The 18668-nt window shown below is 39.7% G+C and overlaps 2 protein-coding genes across 2 annotated transcripts; one reads left to right on the top strand and one right to left on the bottom strand.

The window, feature by feature from the left end:
- Positions 1–1949: 1949 nt before the first annotated feature.
- Positions 1950–2945, top strand: LOC149175960 (uncharacterized). Its single transcript, XM_089421304.1, has one exon. It carries the CDS (start codon positions 1950–1952, stop codon positions 2943–2945), a length of 996 nt encoding a protein of 331 aa, XP_089277430.1.
- A 10780-nt stretch (positions 2946–13725) lies between these two features.
- On the bottom strand, positions 13726–15603 carry LOC149175959 (dormancy-associated protein homolog 3-like). Its single transcript, XM_089422985.1, has 4 exons — positions 15336–15603; positions 14496–14684; positions 14242–14365; positions 13726–14152 (listed from the first exon to the last, which is right to left on the bottom strand). The coding sequence occupies exons 1-4, from the start codon at positions 15454–15456 to the stop codon at positions 14128–14130; spliced, it is 459 nt and encodes a 152-aa protein (XP_089279111.1). The 5' UTR covers positions 15457–15603; the 3' UTR covers positions 13726–14127.
- Positions 15604–18668: the final 3065 nt, after the last annotated feature.

Here is an 18668-nt window from a genome sequence, read left to right as displayed (position 1 = left end):
GCTCCAGGTTGAGCTCGATTGATTCGAGCAGATTATTGATCCAATGGAGCCTCCTCCTTCGGCCCCCTCTGAAGCCGAGGCTTTCATCAGCCTTCTGAGTTCTCTACCCAAAAAGAAATCGACTGAGGCAGCGAAATTTGTCAAACGCCTGGAGGACATTCCTGAGATCTCGCTTCCTCCCGAGAAGCCGATCCAGGTTGCCCTCTCTCTTGCTGAGCGTGCATTAGTTGGACAGTTCACTGGGCTCTGGCCCTCCCCCAAATCCACAGAGAGTTGGGTCGCAAGGAACTGGGCGCCTCTCATCAAGAGCAGAGTTACCTCGTACTTCTTGGGGAAGGGTTTCTTCCTGTTTGAATTCGCCGAAAAAGAAGACAAGGAGCTGATATTCCGCAATGGCCCTTACTTCATGGGCCCTCAAGGGCTGTATCTGAACAAATGGACGCCTGATTTCGACCCAACTGTAGACGTTCCCTCAGTCGTCCCCGTGTGGGTTCGTTTGCCTAATCTGCCAATGCATTGCTGGAACTGGGAATCCCTCATGCACATCGGGAATACCCTAGGCAAATTCATTGACCGCGCCAACAGCAAAGATCAATTTGACTGCGCCAGAATTTGTGTTGAAGTAGATCTGGAAATCGGTCTGCCGGAGGCGATAAAGATCAAAGTGGGCAGCTGGTCGCATATCCAAAAACTGGACTATGAGCAGCTCCCGTTTAAGTGCAGGAAATGCCACGTCTACGGCCATTTTGCTAGAGATTGTCCGAAGAACAGTGATGTAGAGAAGGGTAAGGAGGAAGGATGGACTCAGGTTAAAAGAGCCAAAAACAAACCTCCAAGAACCGGCAATAACAATACCAAAGCCCCTCAGGCCGGCTCAGGGCTTCAAACCCCTCACATGGAGGATCAAAGGAACAAATTTAATCAGTTAAGTTCAGCAACAGAAAACTCCCAAGGAACAGAGACACCAAATGAAGGACCATCGCATAATGAGCCCCAACCGGAGTCAAAGCAAGCCGATAAAAATACAGTCATAACGGAAGAGATACCCTCAGAAGAGACTGAGGATGGGCAAAGCTCGGAGGACTCAGAAGAGGAAGGAGAAATAGCAAGCACATAGGCTTCGCCTAGACGGTCAATGAGAGGCCGGAAATCCGCTCGAGAAAAGAGAGAGCAGGAAACATACAAAGACAAAGTGCAAGGAAGTCAGCCCACCCTCGAGAAACTCCTGGCTAAGACTCCGAAGATGACTAGAAACCAGATCCAGAGCTCCAAAGGAGCTCCCCATTCCAAAAGCAAGTAATGAAGATCGTCTCCTGGAACTGCAGGGGTATGGGGAGCAAGATAAAAGAAGAAGCCATGAAAAGTCTGATAAGATCCGATTCTCCTGACATACTCCTCATCCAGGAGACTAAAATGGAGGATAAGGCCTTCCTCCATATAGGCAAAAATCTTTGGAAAAGAAGTGAAGGACAGGCAGTCTCAGCCCGGGGTGCCTCAGGAGGCCTGGGAACTCTATGGAACACAAACAAATTCATGAAGGTACATGAAATCGCCACCGCTCACTGGCTGTTCACAAAGCTGAAGCATGTGGGCTCAGATGAGATCCTTTGTCTTATTAACGTGTATGCTCCAGTCAACGCTGGAGAGAAGAAGGTCTGCTGGGAAACCATTAGAGGACTGGCAGATTCAGAAATTCTGGAAAACATCATCATTGCCGGAGATCTAAACCTTACCTTATCCTTGGCCGAAAAACGCGGAGGAAGCATCGTAAGGGATCCGGTGCGCGAATGGGTGGAGGACTTGCTTCAGGATTGGGACATGATCGACATCAAACCTTGATCAGGCAAATACACCTGGTCCAACAGAAGACTCGGCCCGGTCACATTGCTGCAAGGTTAGACATATTTTTTGTTCAAAGTTCTTTTCTTCTTCTTGGTTTAGAATCTAGAATGCACATTCTTCCATGCAGTGTGTCTGATCATAGACCCATTAAGCTAGATCTAGTGGCTCATTTGGATCAAGGCCCCATCCCCTTTAAATTCAGCCCCTTGTGGGTCAAGGAACAGACCTTCATGCAGTTAGTAAAAGATACATGGAAGCAGCCTGTCAATGCCTCAGCCTTTTACGTTTGGGAAGAAAAGCTCAGAAGAGTGAAGGCTGCTCTGAAAACATGGGCTAAGCTCCTACCCAATCCAGCAACAGAAAGGAAAAAGATCCAAAAATGCCTTGAGATCCATCAGATGAAGGCGGAAAATGAAGTAATCACAAAGGAAGTCTTGGATAAGGAAGCTGAGCTCCAGCAACAGCTTCTAAAAGCAAGCTTGGCCGAGGAAGAGTATTGGAGGGTCAAATCTCGTAGACTATGGCTCAAGGCAGGAGATAGGAATTCTGCTTTCTTTCATAAGCAATCTCAGGCTCGGAAAAACTTTAACTCAATTTCTGAAATTAAGGAAGGGGATAGCACCCACAGAGATATCCAAAGCATAAAAAATGTCGCCTTCTGTCATTTCAAAAGCTTGTATAGTGAAAAAGAGGACCAGGGTCAGGTTTCATCCTTAATGGATGAGGTTCCGAATCTGATTTCGGCCAGAAAAAATCAATTATTGGAAGCAGAAGTCACTAATGAGGAAATTAAAGCCGCCCTCTTCGACATGGAGCCCGACAAGGCTCTGGGCCCAGATGGGTTCACCGCCATATTCTTGCAGACTTGCTGGCAGACAGTGGAAAAAGATTTAGGCAAAATGGTTCGAAAATCTCAAGCATGCCAAAAAATAGGAGGAGGTACCAACTCGGCTTTCTTAGCCCTTATCCCTAAGGAAAAAGGAGCCAACACTTTCTCAAGATTTCGCCCTATCTCCCTCTGCAATATAGGTTACAAGCTGATAACAAAAGTGATCGCCAACAGGTTGAAACCTATCCTTCCGTCCATCATTCCAGAGAACTAGGGAGGCTTCATCCAGGGCAGACAGATTGTGGACAACTTTATTCTGGTCCAGGAGGCGATACACTCAAGCTTGACCCGAAAAGAGAAAGGCATGGTGGTCAAATTAGATCTTGAAAGTGCATTTGATAGAGTAAGGCACAGGTTTCTGTTGGATGTCATGCACAAATTTGGGTTTAGTCCCAAGTTCATCAATTGGATTAAGGCTTGTATAAAGGAACCTTGGATCGCCCCTTTGGTGAATGGAAGGGCCGCAGACTTTTTCAAGGCCTCCAGAGGGCTGAGGCAAGGGTGCCCTCTATCACCCTTGCTCTTCGTGATCCAAGCCTCCGTCCTTAGCTTCCTCTTGAACAAAAAGCAGGAGGATCAAGAAATAATGGGAATAAACATTGCAAGAGGCGTCAAAAGTATAAATCATGCCCTGTTCGCAGATGATACTCTACTCCTGGGCGCTGCCTCCCTGCCCTCAGCAAAAAATTTCAAAGAAGTGTTGGATGTCTTTTGTGAGGACTCAGGAAGTAACCTCAACAAAGGCAAATGTCAAATCTACTGTTGGAATATAAAGGCCAGAACGATTCAAGCTATTTCTAACTGTTTTGGTTTTGCAGCCTCATGTGCCTGGTCATCCTTTAAGTACCTAGGGCTCCCTATCTTCCAAAAAAGAGCCCTCAGTAAAGACTGGTTGCCTCTACTAGATAAAATCAAGTCAAAAATCTGTTCTTGGGGATACAACTGGCTCAACCTAGAAGGTAAAACAGTGCTAATAAAATCTGTTCTAAATAGTCTTCCTATCTATCAGTCTGCAGTGATGATGGCTCCTCTTGGCATTACAAGGAAAATTGAGGAGTATATCAGGAACTTTTTCTGGAAAGGAGGGAAAGCCAATGAAAAGAGAATACCCTTAATAAACTGGGATACAATCTCCCTGCCCAGAATGGAAGGGGGTCTGCAATTCAAGAACATTAACAATCAAAACATTGCCTTGGGTGCAAAGCTGCTATGGAGGATAATTGCGACAAAGCCAGGCTGGGCTCAATTTGTATTGTGGAAGAAGTACTTCCGTGGACAGAGAACCCGCTGTCTTGATAATCCATCAACCATTTCTGGAACTATGATCCAAAAACTGTGTGATAGAGCCCTTGATTTAATCAAACAGCACTTGCATTGGATCCCGGGGAACGGGAAACGTATCAAAATATGGGAAGATAGCATTATGGGCAGCCACCCCATTGTGGAGGACTGCTCTCTGTGCCTGCTAAAAGACTGGATGGACAGCGTTGGAGTCAAAACGCTATGGGATCTGTCACAGTGGGAAAACAATAATTGGCAGTGCTGGAGAAACATTGAGGTACCTCCGCATCTGACTAAAGACTTCTCCAATCTTCTAAATCATCTTAATGGCAAAGCACCTCTAAATAGCAATAAGGCAGATCAACGAGGTTGGGGATCAACCCCAGGCAAGTATATTGTCGCTCAGGGTTATAAGCAGCTCGTTCAGAAACCATATGCGCTGCCTGATCCAAGACCCTGGCAGGGAATTTGGTCTCACCCTACAATCCCCAAGATCGATGTGTTCTGTTGGCTTCTTGGCCACCATCGGATTCTGACGGAAGGCAGACTGCGGAAAAGGGGATTTAGCAGCCCCTCGCGCTGTTCTCTATGTGGGAACAATGAGGAAACAGCCGCCCACCTGATGCTGTCATGCAATTTCGCTATGGCTCTCTGGAAAGAAGCGCTAAGTCCTCTGAATGTCGAAGTCATCACGCCCACCCACTGCTCAGATCTCTTTGCTAACTGGGCTTACAGGTACCCTGGAGGCACTCAGAACCAGCAGATAAAAAGAGCCTGGATCGCGCTGCCAAAAATCATCTGTTGGCACATTTGGTTGGAACGAAATAGCAGGATATTTAATGACAAAAAGAGTGATCCTGCAATGATCTGGAGCAAAATCAAAAGCCATCTGAAGGACTGTATGGGAGACCAGTTGGACAGGGAAGGCCTCAACAATCAAGACGCAGCGTGGGGGAATTTGTTGGGCCTTCAATTCATTGACAAAATTAGGTCCCCCCCTCCCCTAAACCAATGGCAAATTCACCTCAATACTGAAGATCTAGATGAATTATGCAAAATAAAGGAAAGGAAAACTATGTTCTTTGACAGAGCCGCAAAGGGCAATCCCGGCAATTCTGGAGCTAGTGGGGTCATTAAAAATGCAGATGGCAGAATCGAATCTAGATATGCCTGGGGAGTGGGCTTCAACTCCAGCATTCAAGCAGAAGCCTTGGCTCTCCTTCAGGGACTCAAGATGCTCACCTTCCTGGGCATCAAAGACGCAATAATCTTTGGAGACTCTCAGTCCATAATTAAGCTCGTGGTGGATAAAACCACTCCATCAGATGTAAGACTAGCAAGGCTCATCAGCAGAATTAGAATTCTGATTAACACTTTCCAGAACCTGGAGTTCTTGCATGTTAAAAGAGAAAACAATAAAGAAGCTGATGCAGAAGCTAACAAAGCGGTGCTTCTCCCTCCTGGAACGCTTCTAAGAGATGGAGAGGAAAGCTGGGATTTCATTCCTTAAACCAGCCTGTTTAATATGTTTTACTGTCTTTTAATGAAGCAGTTTGTCTGTATTAGCAGTCTAGGAAAGATAGACAAAGTTGTAAGAACTGCAGCTAGTAAAAAATGCAAGCTCAGTGGAGGTGAAATCAAATGGAGTCGGATAGAAGAGAAACCTGATCATTGTGCATCTCTATGTAAACCGAATTGCGGCATTTCAGCCAAGAATTAATATAACAATCTACTCGTTTCTGTCAAAAAAAATAATTAATATTTTATATTTTCTTATTTTAATCAACCATATAACAAAAACACACCTATCCATATCAACTACTCCAACATCAACGAAAAATAATTATTCTGTTCCTACCAAATAACCTTATAATCAAAATATATATCTCTATTAAAACTATAGGACACGCTCATAATGATAGTTCAAATATGCGTCGATTCCATACTAATTACCGTTGCTATGATAGTTTGAAATAAGTCTCTATTTCAAACTAACCGTTAATATCATCTAGTTTAAAATATATGTCTATTCCATAGAAACGGCTGCCATGATCGTCGACATTTAAAGAAAATTGCCAGACTTTATCGAAAAAATTCATACAAACGGCTATTATCAATTCATCTGGACTCAGAGATTGTCACTTGGGATTTTATCATTTTCGAAATTATCCCGAAGACCGCCTCATTCTGCGAGTGAGTCATCATTGTTTAGGAAAGAGAGCGCTCTCATCTTTATCATTTGGAATACTTAAGAAAATATCACTTGGAATATTTTCGAAATCTGAGAGTGCCGTCATATTTATCATTTGGATTATAACGGAAATTTGAAAGTACGGTTTATGATGTGGAATATAATAGAAATTTGAGTTTACGGTTAATTTTATAATTTCGAATATTTTAGAAATTTGTTTTTCAAAATTTTCAAATATATTATTTTATTTTAACAATCAAATATATTTTTTATTATAATTATTAACCAAAAAAAACATAATATATAGAGCTTGCATAAAGGTCATTAAAAAAATGTCAAGAAAGAGTATTTATTTGTTTGCTAAAAAAGTAGCAACAAAAATTTGGAATATTTTAGAAATTTGTTTTTCAAATTTTTCAAATATATTATTTTATTTTAACAATCAAATATATTTTTAATTATAATTATTAACCAAAAAAACATAATATATAGAGCTTACATCAAGGTCATTAAAAAAAATGTCAAGAAAGAGTATTTATTTTTTTTCTAAAAAAGTAGCAACAAAAATTTGGAATATTTTAGAAATTTGTTTTTCAAAATTTTCAAATATATTATTTTATTTTAACAATCAAATATATTTTTAATTATAATTATTAACAAAAAAGAAAAACATAATATATAGAGCATACATAAATGTCATTAAAAAGTATACCAAGAAAGAGTTTGTATTTTTTTTTGCTAAAATAATAGAAACAAAAAAAAATTGGAATATTTTAGAAATTTGTTTTTCAAATTTTTAAAATATATTATTTTATTTTAACAATCAAATATATTTTAAATTATAATTTATTTTTTTTCACAGAAATGGTTATGGATTATATTAGTTGAGTGGTCTAAATGCCAGATTTTTTATTACAATGAGAGGGAGCAGAGCCCAAATAGTTTCGACAACCTGAAGTGCTATGGAGCTTGTGTTCAGCTTCCAGCTCTTTTTGGTTACAGCTATGGAATCGATTTCTGTGATTTGCCCAAGCTTATAAATACAAACGAACTGATTCAATAGCAAGAAATAAAACATATCAGCTGATTGATTATGGAATTGGATCCCATGTTTCATCCCCGTCTCTTATCATTGCCCCAGCAGAGAGAAGAGCAGCTTTATTAGCTTCAAGATCTGCTTCTTTGTTGTTGTCTCTCAAAACGTGGAAGTATTTCAGGTTTTGGAACAGTTTCCCCAAACTTCTGATTCTAGATATCAGTCTAGCTAATCTTAAGTCCCGAGGGGCTGAGTTGGTCACCATGATTTTTATTATCACTTGAGAATCTCCAAAAATGTTTGCCTCCTTGATTTCCAAATTCAAGAGCAACTTAATACCTTGGAAGAGGGCCAATGCTTCAGCTTGGATGCTGGAGTTGATCCCCAGACCCCAAGCAAAGTTGTGAGTCGATATGCCTTCAATGTTTTTTACAATTCCTCCTGCGCCAGCCTTGCCAGGATTTCCCTTTGCTGCCCTGTCAAAGAAGAGAGAGTGCACCTTTTGGTTGGAGATCCAGTCTTGAAAGTCTTCATTATTTTTTCCCCTTATTTGCCATTCTTTAGAAGAGGGGATGTTTCTGATGGCTTGATGAAATTGCAGATTTAAGGAGGCCCCCCAAACAGTATCTAACTGAGTTAGATTTGAAGCGTCTTTTTGATCTCCCAAGCATTCTTTTAACTGAAACTTTACCTTAGCCGCTACCACCTTGACATCATGCTGAGTGTTTCTGAAGATTCTGCTGTTTCGCTCTAGCCAGATCTGCCAGCAGCAAATTTTAGGAAGGGAAGACCAAGCTGCTTTAATCACTTTGTTTTTTGGAGGAGGACCGGGGTAGCTGTTCTGCCAATTAGCAAAAAGATCAATTATGGAGGTGGGAAGAACAAAATTGGGGTTCCAGTAATCCATCAGCACTCCAAACCTGCACAGCGAAGTTACAATTTAACATGATATGCGTGGCACATTCCACATTCTCTCTGCACAGGGGACACCTGGACGGGCCATGGAATCCACGTCTCTGCAATTTGTCATCTGTGAGGATTTTCCTGTGGCATAGGAGCCAGCAGAACATGTCGATTTTGGGCAGAGAGGAAATGCTCCAGATTGCCTTCCACGGAGCAGGGTCAGGAGGGACATTCGGTCTCAGAGCGAGCTTAGCGTAGCCTTGAGCTACTGTGTACCCTGCAGACAGTGAACCCCAGCCACGCGAGTCTCTTCTGCGTATATGAGAGGGGGCAATTCCATTCAGCATAGCACGAAGGCAGCTGCATTCTTGGAGAAGATCCGGAGGCAAATCAATAAAACTCCAACCTGCCCAACGCGTCCCAGCCCACGTGGATATATCCCACAGCGTGGATTTTCCTGAGGCAGTCAACCAGCCACGCAGCACCTTCACGGAGGGGCAATCACCAATCGGTTCTCGATCCATGATGCGATCAGCCCAAATGTTGATTTTCTTCCCATTTCCAGGTATCCAGTAAGCATTGGAGCGGATCAGGGGGGCGGCTTTGGAGCAGAGCCTTACAAAAGGAGAGGCGCCTTGGGGGAGAGGCCCATCCAGGCATCTAACTCTCTCACCTTTGAAATACTTCCTCCATAGCGCTAATTGGGCCCAGCCAGGCTTGGGCGCAATAATTTTCCAGAGAAGCTTGGCTCCCATGGCAATGTTCTGTAGGGGAAGGCTCTTGAAGTTTAATCCTCCCTCCATTTGAGGCTTGGAGACAGTTTCCCAATTAACAAGAGGGATTTTCCTCTCATTCTGTTTGCCTCCCTTCCAAAAGAAATTGTGAATGTGCTGGTCCATTTTCTGAAGAATGCCAATTGGAGCAAGGAGAACAGAGAACTGAAATAATGGGAGACTGCAGAGCACAGCTTTGATGAGGACTGACTTGCCCGCAATGTTAAGCCAGTTGAATCCCCAAGCCTGGAGTTTGCTCTTGAATTTTTCCACTTGAGGGAGCCAATCCCTGCTATAGGCCCGCTTGAGGAATATAGGGAGCCCAAGATATTTAAACGAGGTCCAAACTGAAGAGGCTGCGAATCCAAGGCATCTGGCAATGGAACTAAGCAAGATGGGTGTAATGTTCCAACAGTAAATGTGGCACTTCCCCTTATTGAGACTACTTCCCGACGCCATACAAAACTCCTCAAGAGCTTCTTTAAATCTGTTGGCCGAATGGATCGATGCAACACCCAGCAGCAGAGTATCGTCTGCAAAAAGGGCATGGTTGATGCTTTTGACTCCTCTTGCAATGCAGACCCCTGAGATCTCCTGTTCTTGCATTTTTTTGTTTAGATGGAAGCTGAGAACGGAAGCTTGGAGTACAAACAGAAGAGGAGACAGAGGGCAGCCCTGCCTTAGTCCTCTTGAGGCTTTGAAAAAATCAGCAGCTCTGCCATTAACTAGGGGCGCGATCCATGGCTCCGAGATGCAGGCTCGAATCCAGTTTATGAAGCTCTCCCCAAATCCAAATTTTTTCAAAACATTCAAAAGAAAATTATGCCTAACACGATCAAAAGCATTTGCTAAGTCCAGTTTGATAGCCATACCTTTTTCCTTGCGCTGCTGGCTTGAAAGGATTGCCTCTTGAACTAATATGAAGTTGTCCACTAGTTGTCTGCCATGAATAAAGCCCCCTTGATTCTCTGGAATGATTTTGGGGAGAAGATATTTCAGCCTGTTAGCTATAACCTTGGTGATCAATTTGTAGCCAGTGTTGCAAAGAGAGATGGGACGAAATCTGCTGAAGGAGTTGGCGCCTTTCTCCTTGGGGATGAGTGCAAGGAACGCAGAGTTTGTACTACCTCCAATTTTTTGACAGGCTTGGGATTTTTGAACCATTTTATAGAGATCTTTTTCCACAATGTGCCAACATGATTGAAGAAATCTGGCGGAGAATCCATCCAGACCTGGGGCTTTATCTGGGTTCATGGCAAAGAGAGCATTCTTGACCTCAGCCTTGGTGACTTTAGCTTCTAGCTGGATGTTCATCTCAGCAGTGATTGAAGAGGGAACCCAGTCCAGAAGACAAGAATTCTGAGTCGGATTCGCATCTTCGTTGTACAAATTTTTGAAATGGAGAAAAGCTGCTCGTTTGATACTTGCAAAGTCCTTGTGATTGGTAGTATCTTCCTTGATTTCAGTAATGGAGTTGAAGCTTTTTCTGGCTTGAGCTTGCTTATGGAAGAAAGAAGAATTCCTGTCTCCCGCTTTGAGCCAAAGGCAGTGAGATTTAATCCTCCAAAATTCTTCTTCAGCCAGGCAGGCTTTATGAAAGTGTTGTTGAAGTTGGACCTCCTTATCAAGGATTTCTCTGGTTACATATGCCTCTTCCAACAGCAAATGATGAACATCCAGCTGATTTTGGAGATTTTTTCTTTCAGCTGCTGGATTGGGGAGGGTTTTGGCCCAGCACTTTAGAGCAGATTTTGTTCTTCTGAGCTTTTCTTCCCACACATAGAAAGGTGATCCTTTGACTGGCTGAGACCAGCTTTCCTTGACTATCTGCAAAAAATTGGCTTCCTTGACCCAGAGGGGGCTAAATCTGAAGGGGATGGGGCCAAGATCAGGATGGGCCTGGAGATCAAGCTTGATAGGATTGTGGTCAGATATGTTGCTAGAAAGAATTTGCATACTAGCGTCTAATCCAAGCAAAAGAAAGGAACTTTGGACAAAAAATCTATCTAGCCTTGCTGCAATGTGTCCAGGGCCTATTCTTTTATTTGACCAAGTATACTTACCAGAGGAGGGCTTGATGTCCAACAGGTCCCAGTCTTGTAGTAGGTCCTCTGCCCATTCCCTTGCCGGATCTCGCACAATGCAGCCTCCTCGCTTTTCTGAGGTGTGCAACGTGAGATTCAGATCTCCTGCAATAATGATGTTTTCTAGGTTCCCAAGGTCTGCTTGGCTTCTTATTGAGTCCCAACATGCCTTTTTTTCTCCAGCATTGACCGGCACATAAACATTGAAGAGACAAAAAGATTCTTTTGTAACGAGATGCTACATTTTTAGCAGCAGCCAGTGAGTATTTGAGGTCACAGATACTAACGAAAACTTACTATCATTCCAAAGAGTACCCAGCCCTCCAGAGGCTCCTCGGGCTGAGACAACTTTTGCTTTACTTTTGCTCCAGAGTTTTTTGCTTGTTTGGAGGAAGTCTGTGTCCTCCATTTTGGTCTCCTGGATAAGGAATATGTCCGGGGCTTCTATTCTTATTAAGTTTCTTATGGCCTCTTCCTTGATTTTGCTCCCCATACCCCTACAATTCCAGGAGACTATTTTCATTATTTACCCTTGCTCTGAAGGGCTCCCTTGGAGCCTTGAGACTGGTTTCTCGCCATCTTCAGCTTTTTTGCTAACAACTTCTCCAGAGTTGGTTGGTTGCCCCATAACTTATCTTTGTACATTTCCTGCTCTCTTTTCTCCCGATCTGTTTTGCGGCCTCTTGTGGATCTCCTTACAGAGGCTTGGGAGTCACCTATTTCTCCTTCCTCCTCCGAGTCTTTCGACTCTTGGTCCTCTTCCTCAACTTCGACAGGAATTCCTTTTGAGCTTTCTGCGACACTTGCATCCTTGGAGAAGATTGGTGGGTTACCTTTATCTGAAGATACTGCCTTTTGGTCCACATCCTCCTGGATGTCCTCTGGCTGCGAGCTAAGAGGGTCGAACTTATTTTCTGGAACAGGCTTGGGCGGGATCTACTGAGTAGAGGTCTGGTGAGGACCTTTGCCATTAGGGCCTCCCGACTTTTGCGTCTTGTGAGAAGTTTTGGAGCACTTGACTTGATTCTAGCCATCCTCCTTCCCAAGCACGGCCTCATTGTTGGATGGGCAGCCTTTGGCGAAGTGGCCATAGACATGGCATTTCCGGCATTTGAAGGGCAGCTGCTCATAGTCCAGTTTCTGCACATGCATCCAACTTCCGACATTGATTTTGATGGCCTCTGGTAGCCCCACCTCTAGATCTACTTCAACACATATTCTGGTGCAGTCATATTGGTCCTTATTGTTTGCTCAGTCTATGAATTTCCCAAGGGCGTTTCCTATGTGCATCAAGGAGTCCCAATTCCAGCATTGAACTGAGAGATTTGGGAGCCTTACCCACACCGGAACTGCCTTGGGCACGTCCACTACTGGATCAAAGTCTGGAGTCCACTTATTTAGATACATACCATGAGGGCCCATGAAGTAGGGGCCATTTTGGAAGATCAAATCTTTGTCATCCTTTGAAGTGAATTCGAAGAGGAAGAATCCTCTCCCCAGAAAGTAAGAGGTAACACTTTCTTTGATCAACGACGCCCAGTTTCTGTTGACCCAGCTCTCAGTGGTTTTGGGAGATGGCCATAGCCCGGTGAACTGGCCGATGAGAGCTCGCTCGGCCAAGGATAATGCAACCTGGATCGGGGTTTCTGGGGGGAGGGAGATCTCAGGTATATCATCCAATTTTTTGACGAATTTCGTAGCTTCTGAGATCTTCTTCTTTGGAAGCCCTGCCAAGAGTCGATTGAAGGCCTCAGCAGACGAGGACGTCAGAGGAGGAGGGGGAGGCGCCTGGGGAGTGCCCAGCACCTCCATTGGCGCGAGCCCTAGATTGGTCAGAGCGCAGGAAGCAGCGCCAGATCGATCGCAGCTTGGGGTGAAGCCCTCGGCGGGCACGCCCGCAGGGATCAGTATTTGCAGTGGGTGGGCGCGCTCGCAGTCTTCAGGTCGCGCGGGATGCGGACCTCACAGGTTGCAAGGCGGGAGCCGAAGTCTTGCAGAGCCGCGAAAAGCACTGATTATTATTCCTTTTTAATTATAATTATTAACAAAAAAGAAAAACATAATATATAGAGCATACATAAAGGTCATTAAAAATATGCCAAGAAAGAGTGTGTATTTTTTGCTAAAAATAGAAACAAAAATTTGGAATATTTTAGAAATTTGTTTTTCAAAATTTTTAAATATATTATTTTATTTTAACAATCAAATATATTTTTAATTATAATTATTAACGAAATAGAAAAACATAATATATAGAGCATACATAAAGGTCATAAAAAAATATGCCAAGAAAGAGTACTTATTTTTTTTAAAAAGTAGAAACAAAAAATACTTTATTTTTGATTTGGAGAAAAGTAGAAATATAAAAACATTTCATTTTATAATGCGAGGCCTTTAAAGACAATAGAGGCAACAGGGAAAGTCAGATATCCTGGTAACTCTGAGAAAAGATCAACAAAATAAAAACTTAATCTGTCTTGTAAATTTTACAATTTTCTTTTAAATTCTCTTAAACATTAGAATAATTTATTTTATTTTTTTCCCATAAATAGTTTAGGAAAATAAAAACCATATTAAAAAGAAATTTGAAAAAACCAAGAAGTGAGGACTGCGGGCCACGCTCAATGTGCGTAAAACAGAGCAAACCAGTAGATATTATTTGCTTTTGCGCTATCAATAGACATTAGCTATTTTTTTTATCAATTGGAAACACGTATTCAGATTTTCTAATATTAATAGAATTCTGAAGTTATTTTCTTCCCTGAAACAAAAACTAGTAGATACTATTTGGTTGACCATGATTATAGTGCCTGGATTGCAATAATGCAATCAAAGAAGAAAATCGCAATAGAGATCGTTGTATTTTTCATGAAATTATTACAATTAGCCAATGGACCTTTATAGATAGTCACATTCGCTCATGTACAGTAATTCCGTTATAGAACTGTACAGATTGCTCAGGACTGAACAAACTTTAACTATAAACTATTTACAAAAATATATTCGCATTGATCTCGAACTCTGCAAACCCTCTGTACAACTCGGAGATGTATTCTGCTCGTGAGAAAGTAGTTACCATTATCAATGTGCAGGCAATTAACAGTGCCCCCGCAGACAGAAAAGAATATTCAGTCGCCACTCCTCAGGAGTACCCTGCAATGTTACAATTGGAAGTATCAATTATCGCTACAGGTAACCCTTATTATTACCCACACATATATATAATTGAAGGAAAGACTGACCAGTCATAACCGGTGGCACTTCTGGGTTCTTTCGGGGATTTCTCAGATCTCTTCTTCACAGCACCAGGAACGTTATTGGTGTACTTATTACTTCGCCATGGATTCTCTCGTTCTCGTGGTGTCACTGTCAAACAATATTCCAAATCCAACAATGAAAAATGCAGTGTACTCTGATTGACTAATTACATAGTAAACAATAAGAAAGAAATCCAGTGATGCCAGAAACCGATAGAAAACAGATCAAAGCTACATACCAGAAGATGGCGAGATTGGCGGGCTTGAGGCTGCCGGGGAAAGGGGAGTATCCAAAGAGAGTGAGCGATAATAACTAGGAGACTTAATAATGATGATACTCTGCGTTACTTGACTCTTCTCATCATTCGATCGCTGGAACTCTGCATTAGCTCTGTGTTCCGTCAACTTGCGTAAAGCCTCTTCGGCCCCTGCAAATAATCCATGACCAAACATTAACTAACTTCAAATCTCCACGAAACCAAACTCTATGCCACGAAATCGTAAATAAATATTTTAGACCCAAAGAGACCGGATACTTTCACTACACTAGCCCTCGTGTCTGTAATACATCACGAAGGCAACTTACAGGGAACTGTTTCAGATCCATCATTTATGGATACATTTGATATTATAATTAGTACTAACCCAATTCTCTCAATCATAGGGTATATTGAATATTAGGACTGACCTAATTCCATTCAGGGAGGTTAGGTACAAATAGAAATATAGGAATAAATCATTGTGGGTTAATATGGATCTGTGCTGTAGGAGGGGCAGTAAATCATTGTGACTCAATATGGATTCATGCTAGTCTAAAAATTAAATGGATATTTGAAATATAGATACAACTAGTATGTTTAGAGATAATTAATCTATTTTAGAAAAATAAATATATCAATCACATACCAATTTAAAAAATTAACTAGTTAAAAGAAATCTTTCAAAAAATTAGGCCCCAACAAACTCTTAAACACTACCAACAAACTCATATACATAGACCAAGTAAAAATTGTATTTTCACGGTATAGAATCAAGCTCAGATACAAAAAAACATCAAACCTTTATAGAAAGCAACAAACCTGGCGCAAAGGGAGTTGCCATGGCGGAAATAGTAGAACCAGTCTTCCTGAGTTTTCCGAGGCCATTCTCGGGGCGAGGGCCTGCTACAGTATCATCCCAGAGCTTATCCAACAATCCCATTACTCCTACGCCTTCCTGTGTAACAAAGAGATAACAGTAATCGGAATTTGTGATACCCAAATTCCCTTTTAAATGGAATCTTCAAAATGACACAGATCGCTTAGTGCTGCTGCTTCTCTACGAAAGAGATCTACAGTTTTATTCATAGATTTCGCGATCCCAACTTGCAAACCGTTATAGATTTCGCGATCCCAACTTGCAAACCGTTGACGAAATCGATCACCTTATTAGGGTAAATGTTACCGTTGCACGATTGACAACTGACCTAATCTCATATTCCATTGGCGGCGCGCAATTTGAAAAAGTATGATTGCGATTCTCTCTGGTTCCCTTTCTACCTCATACACATTGACACGTTAGCAGATGGCGATATGTTTGCGACAGATAAATCTAGTGGAACCCGCGTGATCCCAGCACGTGATGGCAGTATTCGGACTTTGGATTTTGTTTCCGATAGGCTACCTGGGTTAAGGCCTTGGATAGGCAACTCCTATTTCAGACCCCATAGAAAAGTAAATGCAAGGAAACTGCTATTCCCCTGGCATGTCAGATTGCATTAACTTTTCTATAGGGTCTGAAATAGGACTTGCTCCTTGGATAGGCTCCCTGGATTTAAGGCATTGGATGGAAACTAAGGAATCCTGTTCGTGTCTTAGGAGCGTTTTTGGCTCAATATGATTGGCTTAGGGATTTATAAGGTTAAAGTGAATGTATTTCTTATTATTATTATATAAATTATTATTATTTAATTTTAAGGTTATGATTAAATTAGAGATTATGTTGGTGTAGAAGATTTTTTTTGTTTATGAGACAAGGGATTTATTATTGCTTATTGATTTGACTCACTCCTAAGTGTATTAGGACATACAAACTCTACCTTTCTAGTTTTGAACTTATAAACTCTTAATAAGAAAAAAAAATTATTACTCCTTTTAAAAAATTTATAAAAAATTGAAAATATTTAAAAATACCTATACTCCATTGATTGCCCTTCATTGAAAGGATATTAAAATTTCTTATCTTAATCCCTTCATTGAAGGGATATTAAAATTTCGTATGTAATATTCAAATGAGAAGTACAATTTTGATTTAGAATTTATGGTAACGAAAGAAGAAGTGATACTCAATTATATGTATATTATTATAAAAATAAATACCCAATAAATTATCATTACAAATATTTATAAATATTATAAAAAGAAATTAAAATTTTCATTAAAATTGAAAATGTGTATATGAAAATAGAATTGAGATAAATTTTTATTAACAAATTTTATAGTGATTTCATGTTAATATTTATTTTGTATTTTGTTAATACAAAGCTCAATCGTTTTTTAAATAGTCTTATCCTATTATTTTTTTAGTATATTTAGAGTTACATGTTGTTGGAGTAAAACACATTGTTTAAGAATTAGAAACAGTATCCAAGTAAATCTAAAGGGTATAATTAGATGACTCTATTAATGGGGGATTTTATGATGGGGCATTTTATAATGGTGAAAATAATAAGTCTTAGAAATATTTTATATAATTATGAGAATCATTATATAAATTTTAAAATAGGTTTTAGGTTATCATAAATAATTTGACAATAACGTAATTAATAAAACAGTTTTTTGTAAATGAATGTATTAATTTTCAATGTTAAAGTGATTTTTATTTAATTAATAAATGGTTCACTCAAACTTCTCATCTCCAAAATATGTTGTTTAGGTCATTATGTGACAATGTTAAGCATATCAATGTTAAATTTAACCATAACTTTTTTCTTATATTTTTAGTGAACTTAACACCGTGATGAAAAATTATCAAAAGAAAGATTTCAAAATAAAAAAGGACAAAGTTTAACAAATTTATACATTATTTTTCTATGGTCACTCTTTATAAGTTTTAATATTTTAATTCCACGTTTTATGTTGGATACAATGATATCATTGAATTCAAAATATTTTTATGAATATATAATACAAACATTTTGTTATGCATATAGGTGTGATTTATTTAAAATTAGGATTTACAATTTTTTCATTCTTTAAAAAGCAAAAGTGCATGGATGGTCTAGATCTAATAATTTAAGAATTTTTTTAGCCATATACTCAATCTAATAGATAAAATTGAATCAAGACTTTCTAAATAGTTTTTCTATTTCAAAAATTATGTAGTGTGCGTTTGAGACCTTCACTCTATTCTTGTATTAAAAATTCTCAGGGTTGCATAAATTAAAATGAAAATTCTCAAAGTTACATAAATTAAATCTATGATAGATTAAATAGCACATAAATATTTTGTTAATCATCCATATTTATCAACCCTTTTTAGATGTGGTTTATATAAAAATAAGAGTTACAAATTTTCCATTCTTTAAAGAATAAAAAAATAAAAATGGTCTAGATCTAATAATTTAAGAATATTCTTAGTCATATACATAATCTAACAGATGAAATCAAAATCAACAGTTTCAAAACAACTTTTCTATTTCAAAAACTATACGGTACACAATATCTTTAAAACCTTCCCTCTATATTTATATTACAAATGATCAAAATTACATAAATTAAATAATACATAAATATTTTCATGATTATTCATATTTATCAATCATTTAATTTATATGGCTCATAATGATATTTATTTTTAAATTTTTATCAATCATCACCACTAAAGCCTATCAAATCATCAAATCATATCAAGTTTTCTTGCATCAAAAGAAAATTCATTATTTTGTTCTACTAAATAACAAATTATAAACAAAATATATATCTTTATTAAAATTATGCGAAGAGGGCCTTATATGTCCTTATTAAAACATATTGTTGCTATCATAGTTGAAATGCGTGTCTATTTCCAACCAACCGTTACTATTATCTTGTTTATAGACACTCAAGGGTGTCGTTTGAAAGAAAATTGTTGGATTTTATCCAAAAATTCCATACAAACCGCTATTATTAATTCATCTAAACTCAGAGATTGTCACTTCAAAGAAATGGCTGGATTTTATCATTTTTCCACATTGCCCCAAAGAGACGCCTCACTCTCCGCAGCAAGCATTCTCATTTTTAACATTGGGGATATCTAGAAATTATTCTGTAATGAGGTAGTTTAATGGGTTATAATTTTGTTTCGAAAATTATAGAAATTCTGGTAAGATTTTAAAAATTTGATAAATATTTTTAAAAATTCAAGTTATTGTTGTTAGAGTTCAAAATTTTGGA

Source organism: Pinus tabuliformis, chromosome 4_1, assembly GCF_031772625.1.
Source record: "Pinus tabuliformis cultivar Carrire ecotype Pingquan chromosome 4_1, CPIR1, whole genome shotgun sequence".
In the NCBI taxonomy this organism is placed as follows: domain Eukaryota; kingdom Viridiplantae; phylum Streptophyta; class Pinopsida; order Pinales; family Pinaceae; genus Pinus; species Pinus tabuliformis.
Note: the sequence above shows the minus strand (reverse complement) of the source record. Positions and strands in the feature narration are given on the sequence as shown.

What these genes read in the sequence shown, in the direction of transcription:
- LOC149175959 (XM_089422985.1), bottom strand. Translation starts at nt 15,456, where the DNA reads ATGGGATTGTTGGATAAGCTCTGGGATGATACTGTAGCAGGCCCTCGC. An exon ending in GGCAACTCCCTTTGCGCCAG is followed by an intron (nt 14,685 to 15,335) that starts GTTTGTTGCTTT and finishes GATTATTTGCAG; the next exon opens with GGGCCGAAGAGGCTTTACGC. An exon ending in GCCAATCTCGCCATCTTCTG is followed by an intron (nt 14,366 to 14,495) that starts GTATGTAGCTTT and finishes ATTGTTTGACAG; the next exon opens with TGACACCACGAGAACGAGAG.
- LOC149175960 (XM_089421304.1), top strand. Translation starts at nt 1,950, where the DNA reads ATGCACATTCTTCCATGCAGTGTGTCTGATCATAGACCCATTAAGCTA.